At 33.8% G+C, this 11102-nt stretch overlaps 1 protein-coding gene across 2 annotated transcripts; it reads right to left on the bottom strand.

Annotated features, from left to right (window-relative positions):
- Positions 1–243: 243 nt before the first annotated feature.
- On the bottom strand, positions 244–9737 carry LOC128162988 (calpain-8-like). 2 transcript variants are annotated; one of them, XM_052826456.1, is made up of 17 exons: positions 9597–9737; positions 8898–9154; positions 7951–8165; positions 7532–7663; positions 6980–7182; positions 6228–6405; positions 5380–5445; positions 5189–5262; positions 4889–5049; positions 4315–4416; positions 3635–3735; positions 3159–3373; positions 2663–2724; positions 2005–2109; positions 1747–1814; positions 1148–1377; positions 244–973 (listed from the first exon to the last, which is right to left on the bottom strand). In XM_052826456.1, the coding sequence occupies exons 2-17, from the start codon at positions 8947–8949 to the stop codon at positions 955–957; spliced, it is 1983 nt and encodes a 660-aa protein (XP_052682416.1). In that variant the 5' UTR covers positions 8950–9154; positions 9597–9737; the 3' UTR covers positions 244–954. The 2 variants fall into 2 exon arrangements, with proteins under 2 accessions (XP_052682416.1, XP_052682417.1); XM_052826457.1 differs by having other exon boundaries at positions 9603–9665.
- Between the last annotated feature and the right edge of the window lie 1365 nt (positions 9738–11102).

Here is an 11102-nt window from a genome sequence, read left to right on the forward strand (position 1 = left end):
CAAATAAATTGTTAAAGAATGATTCTTTCATCGATTTCGTGATCCTAATCTTCTAAAGTTGGTTAAGAAGTTGTGTTTTGCCAGCCTGAGGGTACTTGCACGATGTTTAGTTGCTGGATCAACTTAGAAAGTGAGAAGACGCACATGCAGAGCCATTTTAATAATACCCTGGAAGTTGTGTCAAACAGCTATCTGTGACGTAGGCGTGTTTATTTTCATTAGTCGATCATGGCTTATTGTAATTTATTAGGAAGATTTGACCAACTCTAGAATATTGTTCTTGCGTAATTTGTTGATTTTTTGCTTTGGACGTACGTCATTTTCAACTTGTAATGATGTAAGAAGTAGACTTTTACATAATACTGAAGGTTCTCGGTTTTGTTAAATCGCTTTTGCTTCACAATATAGAAAAATAACGGTTATTGAAAAAAAACCCACAAAACATTTAACAAAGAATGAATGTTAAAGATTAGAGGATAATTATGCAATATAAAAATATCGTTTCTGAAGTTTCGTTGATTTAATTTTTCAACCATTTTAACATACACATACACCGCAAGCAATTAGTAATGAAACAAAAAAGACTCACTTCACTAATCTACAGGTCATGGAAGTTACCTTGATTTGCAACATTATTTTTTTGATGAAATATGCGAGGTTAATACAGTAGGCTTTACCAGACTTAGTGCACTACGTAAATCTAAATCCAAATACACACTATATTTTGAAAAAAAAATCGACATAGATTTTAAAATTACTTTTCTTACCCAAACCACAGTGTATATACAATAAAATATAAAGATAATTTCACGTGCATGGAAAACACAACTATAGCTAAAGTCAACAGCTAAATCAAATGACATGATGTTCGGAACCAGTGACATGTACTTGTAGAAAGTCTCAATGTAAAATAAAAGTCACAGAAGAGGTAACTAATAAATTGGCTTTACTGTTTCATTCCATCTGGTGTGGTCTGAAAAAAAAATACAGGAAAACATAAAAAAAATATGATAATTCTATTAAATTGTACATAATATATTTTGCAAGGAGGTATATTTTCGGTCATTCTAAAATGTAAATTTAAAGAAATTTGAATTTCCCCGTCTAGATCCGCGCATGCTCTCTTGCAGTTCTGTTTAATACTCACTCTATATCATATAACGGCGTTTGCGACCTAATGACCAGGGCGAACCGTCTCTCGGTGTTCGGTTCGTCCATGTGAAGCAGACAGACATATGACCCCGCCTCCAGGGAGTAGACGGCGGGGGCGGAGCTCCCCATGATGAACGGTCCGTCATCTCCGTCCGTCATCCGTACGGCGTCTCGGTAATGTTTGTACAACCAGTCTATTCCAACGGGAACACTCTCCCCCTTTAGCTATTAATAGTAACATTTAAACACTATAATATTGCAATGCCTTTGTTTACACAATAATTATTACAGTACTGTGGAATATTTACCCAACAGAAGGGAAAACAGGAATACAAAATCTATCAGTCTTTTTATAAAATAAATCTTTAATTCACCTGGGCCTGTTTTTTTTAATGAATTGTTCAGTTGTTATATAATTGTAGCTGCAATAAATTATCGGCCTCCTAAAATTAATGCAATTAAAGAAAGAAATGGGCGTTTCTACGTTAAAAATAAATCATTATGTTCCTGGGCCGTTTAGTTTTAAACAAAAAATGTGTCTATGTGATAAGAATTTTAATAAGTTTTTAAAGACTTTATAAAAAATTTTAATACCTTGAAAAGCTTTAAGCCAATAGGAGCTTTTGAATCCACCATTAACTGGAATTTTACTCTCTGGTCACCTAGAAAATGAACAATGGTGACCCATGATTAACTCTTAGCAAGAAATAATATGAGTTTTCATTATTTTACACATGTAAAACACCTGTTAATTAGTAGAGACTTAACGAAACTGTAAATACAATAGCACATTCTCTCTCTCTCTCTCTCTCTCTCTCTCTCTCTCTCTCTCTCTCTCTCTCTCTCTCTTACTTGATTTGATCTTGATCTGTGGATTGATATGGAAGGTTCTGTTTGAGACCTGTCCCCCTGCGTTTGACCCTGCTCTCCATTGACCCGTGAGACACTTCACATGATCTAAATAAGTCATAATGAAATCTACACTGATTTCTTGATTCCCCCATCATTATTTCATAAAAACTTTTGAAATTAGTACATATACAATATTTTTTCATATTCGCGGTATAATTACTATTAATAAACTGATCGATTGTTTGAGAATATTGAATGCAAAATACGATTGGCCATCACAGTAAATTTACCCTGCCTACTTGCATGTAAAATAAACACTCATACCTCGATTGTACAATGAAAACTTGATGAGAAATATTTAATTTTCCAAATACAAGAATAGAAAGATAGAGATTTTTTTCTCTCACACAAAATTAAAGCCAGTATTTGAAGGAAATTTTAAGGAAATTCAGACATGCGTAAAACATAATCCAATTTCGCTAGTAAGTAAAATCTAAGCTTCAACAGTATGACATACATTAATATTTATTAGATATTACTGTTTTCACGGAATGAGCAAATTAAATAAATAAATAAAGAATTAAAGAAATAAAAGACACTTTTATTACATAGATATATTAGATAAATTATTAAACAATACATCATCTCCGTAACTTACCGTAACTTTTCGCATCTTCCCCGTCACAGGTCATTATCGTTACTTCATTGGAGTCTATTTTCCTACGGAAATGTTTTTTAAAATGATATTGAATAAACAACTATTTAAACATTGTAAAATTTTAATGATAGCATATCACAATTGTGCTTTTTTATCCAAAAATCGTATGTGTTTAAAGTTACAGCTATTACACATTTATATAATTGTCAGAGTACAAAATAAGGGAATCAATTTATATAAATAACATATAGATCGAGACTAAATTCATTTTACATTTTGAGTGTCTAAGAAAACTAAAACTTTTACTGTGTTAGGCAGTATTCCACTTATAGCTATATACAGACATTAACAGATTATCAATAAAAATATAAAAAGTTATGAATATAAATCTTATTGCTAAACTGTATAGATCTCTTTAAGGACAATCATATAACATACACGTACGTGCAATAACTTTTAATTTGAAAATCATTATATTATATAATTTGGTTCTTACTTTACGCCCCCTAGCGGACCAGCGCTGAACAAGCGGAGCATGAATTCTCGTTCTTGACCTTCGTTCATGGCTGAAGGAATACAGACGTATTTTCCGGGTTTGAGTGAGAACCGGAAGGAGATCTGGGTATGCTCACTATACGTGTAGGTGAAGTTTTTACTGGGGATTCCCTCCTCTTGTAGAACAAGGATATCATCTGACGTATTCTCTAAAACCTTACATAGACATAAATATTATAAAAAATATTTCAGTGCACTAATCAAAACAATATATTCTGACTTATTCGAATTCTCTATAAGATTACACATGCAGATATTCATTTTTGTTTTATAGAAATGTTTCCATTCATTTACAAAGAATCAATAAAGCACAAGTAGTCACGATTCATGTGTATGATATATAGCGCAATTATGTATATAACCTCAATATAATTGAAATTATCTCGACCGGATTCAAAAGAAGCATAATTATTTTACCTGGTATAAGTCGGCCCGTATGCTCAGTTTTTGCGCTTTCCTCCGTTTTGTACGTTGGATAAGCTGAACAACAAATGGAATGATTCCATTTTGATCCAAGCCTATAAATAGAACCAACATTGTTATAATACGGACATTTTGTTAACGTTTTAGTTTTTACGTATAAATTTGATTTGCTTTGCCATTATTTTCAAAATATTAGCGAAAACACTTGTTTTCCAGTACCAATCACTTTGTCAATACAGTAAAACCCGCTTATAACAAATTGCGAGAGATGGACGATTTTTCTTTGTTATAAGCGTATTTATTTTCGTTATATCCTTCAAGTTTACAACATGTTATATAGTCATGGGAGAAGGAAAATCACTTAGCTGTAAGCGTCAATTCATTATAAGCGTGTTCGCTATGGCCGCGTTTTACTGTATTGTATATTCTTGCATCCTTGCATCTACTAGCTTGTGTTTACTAGGAAAATTCCTTTTAAAATACATGCACTTCCTACTAATTTAACCTCTAACAACTAAACTCCCCCCCCCCCTTTGTATAAATTTGATATATTGTAATTCTATGGAAAAGTAAACAAAGTACATTGTATGTACTTGACGAACAAACTTTTTTCAAAACAATGTTTCTAGATATCTTATACTAGTACGTTTTATATGTAATACTTATGCTAGTACTTTGTTCATCGATTTCAAACTGAAACTTTGGATTTTTCATCCTGTTCTGGAATCCACCGGCTTCTTCTCCTTGCCATTGACCATACAGACAGGTGCAATAGTCTGTAAGAGATGCATGACGACATTTCAGTTGAATGTTTGGGGAATAAGGAAATATCCTCTGAGTATTATGAGGTGATAATTTTGGTCGGGGCGTGGTCAAATCGAATAAAGCGATATATTTCATCACGCCCCGATTGAAATTATTTAAACAATAAAATGCTTTCTTTGGTGATTCATTCGGGATATGAAGGTAGCGACATTGCAGGAAAAATACATAACCCGCGTTAACCCGCTTGAGCATCGACAATACGCCTTTTGAATTTATTAGACTGTACAATACAAAATTGATTCGTAGTGTTATCATAGACAAAGACACCCAGAAATGTAAATATTATTTTTTCAACACAGCTTCGTTGTTATACATGTATATACAGTACATGTAAGTAATTTTATGTAACTTACTGAGTATCGTACACTCTATTAAGTTACCATGGCTGTTCTATTCTAAATATTCTATTTAACAGTGACTAACTGAGAGAATCGGACCGTCCGTCGCTGTCAAAATCCGGAGTGATGTTACAAATGGTCAGGGTAGTGAAAAGGTACAGGAAGTGCTCCAGTGAGATGTAGAACTCGCCGTCATCTTTGTTCGGTCCCTCAATGATACCCTGAATACTCTGCCATTCCCGACTCCTTTAAAAAAAGATAAAATGAAAAACATTTAGAAAATTCGTGACTGTGAATTTCACGTGATATTAACGTGAATTTCAATTAACGCACAATTGCCTGTATACATTGTGTATTCATTGGATTTATGACGTGTCCTTCTTACCCATCAGAATATGGTCCTATCCACTCGGTTTTACCCCAAGGATTTCGCAACCGGAACAATCGAACTCCTTTTGCCTACATAAATTATCAGTATTTAGTTCTTTGCTATTATAAACATATTCCAGATGCAATGTGTAAAAGTGATCGAGAGTTATCTCTCTTAAAAGCGGGAATTTTGAAATGTGAACTTACTGTAACGGCGCCGTTTATTGTGTACTCGTGTGATCCGAGAAGGCCATACTTCTTGACAAACGTGCCCTGAAGGTCAGAACAATAGATTTATATACTAATAGCATACATTGATGTTTATATCATCAGACACCTGTGACACTGTGTTAATTAAATTCATCGTACGTCGATTTCCGAAGATTTGATTTTTAAGTACATCCTCAAAATTCAAACATCTGTGACCTTAATTGTAAAAAATGGGAAATAGATGCCATGGAATACTGATTAAATAACGCATGTCAATAACTTTTCAAAGTGAAAATCATAAGTACCATTTGTCATAAGAATAGGTGGAAACACATTTCACAAGAGATCTACTTGGCTAATTTTATGTGAACATAATAAACAGTTAACATGTAGACAGTTAAAAGAAATATCAAGCTACTATATAAAACTTTAAGTAAATACGAATATACTACAGGTAAAAGACAATGAGTGTTAACACAATATATTTACATTTCCCAGTGTCTTTGCCTGTGATAACACTACGTATCGATTTTGTACTATATAACCCATAATACAAATGACGCCAAATTGAGGCGCCAGCGGGGTTTGCTTATTTATATTTTAATATTTAATCATACGATGGCTTAAAATTATATAAATATAAGTAATAAGGAATCATTCTTTGAATATTATGAGATGATAATTTCGGTCGGGGCGTGATCAAATCTATCATATAGCCCTTCGGGCTTTATTGGATTTGATCACCCCCCGACCGAAATTATCACCTCATTATACTCAAAGAATGATTCCTTATTCCTTATATCTACAGGTGTAATTATTGATTTTCCAAGTGGTGCAGGACTTACTGGGGTGCCGCACGTAACCGCAGCGTTCGAATAAAGGGCGTTCCTGACACGTGTGTGTAGTTGGTCAGGCTCCATGTCGAGTTTTTTCAGGTCGAAATCTTCCGGCACGCCCCCTGTAAGTGCCATGTAGGAGTCGGACGATACCCCGCCACTCACCTCTGTGTAACTCCCATACATCCTGAAAACAAGTTCGTTGAAAATTTAGATTTGAAACAAGCGAGAAGAAGACCAGGGGTTACCTGCAAAAGTATTGAAATTAGCTGAAATGCTACCATAACAGTAGCTAGAGACAGATAGCCATGAAAATAAAACCATTCCTCTGGCGCGGAGAAAATTCAGGTTAAAGTATCTCCATTTTCCGGTTTTTTAAGTGGATATTACATTAAATAAATTGCTGGATTTTGGATTTTACCTGGTTTACTGGATTTAATGATTAATTAGTACTTCCTATACATGCATCTAGAAAGATTAATGAAATGATGATCGATGGAGAGAACCATGAATCCTGATACAATACTGCAAACAAACTTTCATTCACGTGTGAGAAAATTTCGTGAGTTTAGCAAGAACATCGTCGTCGCGAATAACTCTCGCCGCGAACAAGTTCTTTTCCTATTGTTGTTTATAGCAGCAAGAGTCTGGATAGATCGAGTCGCGAAACATAGTCGACGCGAACTAGACATAAGTTTATCCCCAGTTCATCGAAATAAAGTTAACGCAAGTAAAAGTAATTTGATTTATATTATATTTACCTAGCGAAAGCTTTCTCCAGAAGGGACACCCACATCTCGTTAGGATCAGTGACAGAGTGGGCGGAGTAAATCTGTTTTTTGTAGATGATTGGCAGATAGTCGTCAATGAAGACGTCATCCCAGATACCAAAGCGCCAGAATCGACAGTGGAAGATGCCGTCATAGTTCTGAGGTTCCACGGGGTAGGAGTCACGGGGAATAATCTGAAAATGACTTCCCGTGTTCTAAATCTGGCCTGTTTGTGCTCTGAAAATGACTTCCCGTGTTCTAAATCTGGTCTGTTTGTGCTCAATGTTTTTGCAATGAATTATTAGTTAGATTGAAATTGTCTTACATGTAAATTTAAGGATTTTGTTTGCATAAGCAGTATTTCTCAGTATAAATGTAAACGTATAATATACATGAACGTTTTGTACTTGCATTTACTGAGTAAGTAAACATGCGCTCCATTCACTTAGTACTACGAGTGGAAACGGTCAAAAACAAAAGTTAACTTTGTACATGTAATTGTAATGATTTTGCTATCTTTGAGATTCGCGGCCATGTTCTTACCCTGCGAAGAAGTTTGGGTTTGTCGGCGATATTGGCCACGGAGGCGAGGAACCAACAAGTTCCGATAGATCCCTGACCAATGTCATAGCGTGAGGTACCCTTAGAGAACAGACATGGTTTTTCGGCGAACTCCTAGGAATTTAGAGGTTAGAATGATCGTGACAAACAAACAAGGACCATTAGCAAATTCTGCAGGAATAAGTTTTGAGAATAATTCACAATCCAGAATTAAAATGAGTATCAATTAATTGCTTTCAAAGAGCTTTCAGAAAGATATTTTGTCGATAATTGAGAGTTTTTGAATGCATTAAAGTTATGTTGATCTTTCTAACACATTTTTGTATATTTTTTAATATCTCAACAATAAGATATTTTCATTACTACTATGACTTGATATAATAACTATAACTAACACTTACCTTCGGACGTTTCCACTCCAGGGGCTTCCGGTTATGATCTTTGCCCATGGCAACCCACAGGGGGAATTCCTCGTCAGTGTACAGTTGACCGGGAGACACTCTCGGGCGAACCTCATAATCGTATTCTTCCGGATTAGACCGGAAATCCATTTGCATCTCAAACTGACCCAAGTCATTTTCATCGTATTTTTGCCCAAATTTAGGAGCTCTAGGTTCTACAAAGTTTTTGCCATTTCATTATCCCAAACTGATCCAGGACATTGAGCATGGCTAATTTTTGTTATTACAAAGCAGAGTGGTTGATTACATTTAGTAGAAAGGAAATCGTGGCTCTAGCTCTTTTCAACTTTAATTTTTGAATTTCCAATTTTTTCCTCTTTTGTTATTACGATATTTTTTTTCAATTTCAGACGAATGTACTTAAATCCACCGTACATCTTTATCAACACCATGTAGATAATGACACGATCAAAATATACAAGTTGCACGATTTTGGTTTAATTTTAAGTGTGTCTACATAATATGCTTCTTTCTAACATTACATTCAATTAACAACGTAATTAACATGACTGTGATTTAATCTTATTTTAATATTCGAAAACTCCTAGTTCAAACGGATCAAATTTCAAGATTAAAGTTGGAAACTCCAACTTTCAAGTTGGCTTTTTCCAAGATGAAACAACGTGACACTAATACGCTTCCGTAATATAGCTACTATAGTTCAACAGTGTATGAATTGTGAAAAGAAGTAATTACTTAATTAAGTTAAAATAACTATCTATAAAAAATCAGTGAACTACAACAATCTTCCCCTTTTGAAGGAGAAAAATAACAATATTTTATTTTAAAAGTACTTATATCTATTTATCCCATTCAGATCTGATCGATTTCGTTTTGCAAAATAACTCAAAGGAAGTTTTAAAAAAAACCCTAAACTGTATACATACCAGGGCTTCCGTATCTAAATATTTCTTCTGCTGTGCGAAATAGAATTTCCATCGTTATAAATTTGCAGACCCTATCTGTATTGCGTCGATGTCGGTATTATATTACAATGGGGTTTGTTTTCTTGCATTGACCCTTTTTGTACCACCGAAGAAATTTCTCCTTTTTTTAGTATTGCTTCGTTTTATGGTATGGGATGTTATAAATGATCAGCAACAATAGACAGTGGTATCGTTTACAATGGTATGGAGCGCTGAAACTGAAAACAAAACCTTGTAAATAAACTGTATGAATATTTATACATGTACAATAATGTACAATAATTGCTTGAACGAAATTTAACGCCTTCAAAATAGACACAACCCCCCCCCCCCCCCAAAAAAAAAAAAAACAAAAAAAAAAACAAAAACAAACAAACAAAAATAGCATTTCTAAGTTTGACCAAGAAGCATTCACACATCAATTAAGTTTGAGAGACAAGCTTAAAGCGAAAGTAAGAATTGGAGATATGCCTCTCTTGCTTTAAATGTCTCTTCAGGTTACATATAATGATCAATTGATTAATAAACCATGAAGCTTACAAATATTTTTGTGCACAACTTATTTAAGGCAAGGCAGTTAAAATTTTTTCTACCGACAGTTTTAATTTACTGTATGACAGGATGTTGGCCGCGTTTTATATAGTAACGACTGTTACTTACACAAACCTCGATATTATCCACCATGGAAATTCCACACGTTTTTTCTTCCTTCTATCTTGTGTACATGTTGTTATGTTATTCACAAAGTATTGAGCGACGTCACGTGATGAATTTAAAACGTCGGGTGCAAGCTGGTGAATCGGTAACATTCAATTGACTGAATGGCGAAGATTTTGAACTCTGATTAATAAGTAGTGTCATGCTTCAAAAAAGTATTTTTTAAACGGATTTCCTTTTGCTTGGGTATATGCAGGGGATAAAAAGAAAAGAGAAACAGAAACGGGAAGCTATTTTTTTTTCACGAAATCAATTGAACAAAGCTATGGATATTATCATCATTACAATAAATTGGGTATACAAAAAATCACGCATGTACTCATGAAGGAAATAGGGAAAATTTGAAACCTTTTCATAAATATGGTTTTTTGGGGGATAATAATATGAGGATATATATTTACAAATAATTATAAACGTTTTGGAATATAAAAACAATATGAACTTGTCGGCTTACTATAAGGGACATATACCTTGCTTTGGGGTGATATCCAAAATCGGCGTCATTTTTGAATATGATTGAATATTTTCGCCCCAATTCAATGATACATGAACATTTAATGAACTCTCATGTAGTTTCATTTTGTAGTGAGCTATCTAAAACTCGTTTGTGTGTGCTTTAAGAGGGCTAGATGGCCATGTCATTTGGAGATCTACAGTATCAAGGCGGGGGGGGGGGGGGGAGGGGGGGTGGCGAACAAATTAGCCATGCGATGTACCTTAATTTTTTAGAGATGATATTTAAACTATGAATTATTATTTGGTTAAATACATATTCATATATTTAAGCATTATAATTTCAATGCTTTCGTTCATCTTCAAACAGAGCCCCCCCCCCTCCCCCTTTTTTTAAAGGGACTTGGACATGATTTGAATTAAAATTTTGAAATTTTATTTTTCCATTTTCAATGTTTATACTGATAAATATAGAAGTTTTTAATGCTATGTCAAATTTGTAAAGTCAAATATCAAGTTATAAGCAAGATATAGAGTTTATAATTTTTTGATTTGTAAAGAAAGCTTGAATATAATCATTTTTTTACATATATGTTGTATTTGTGTAAGTTTCAATGAAGTGTATCTTTCTTTTGTTGATACTAGTATTTACTTAGATATTGAGTTGGTTAAAATTGTTTTTAACATGTCATTTTGTCTAAGCAATGGTAATTCTCTACATTACATTTTTGTAAACAACTATTAAGAATCGAGCTCTGTTTATATAACAACCAATTCTTACCTCTGTCTCTCACTTGTAACTTGACTTTAACATTCAATATTTTGGTCAATCATTTAAAATGCACCAGTAAACCATTTTATACATAAAAAATGAAAATAAAATGTTTGATCTCAAATCGTGTCCAAGTCCCTTTAAAGAAATCAATATAGTCTAAAAATAGATATGACCATCCGCCCCTCTTATTTCTATATAAAGATTTAGAAAGGTATTTAAAT

The sequence above is a fragment of the Crassostrea angulata genome, chromosome 9 (assembly GCF_025612915.1).
Source record: "Crassostrea angulata isolate pt1a10 chromosome 9, ASM2561291v2, whole genome shotgun sequence".
Lineage (NCBI taxonomy): Eukaryota > Metazoa > Mollusca > Bivalvia > Ostreida > Ostreidae > Magallana > Magallana angulata.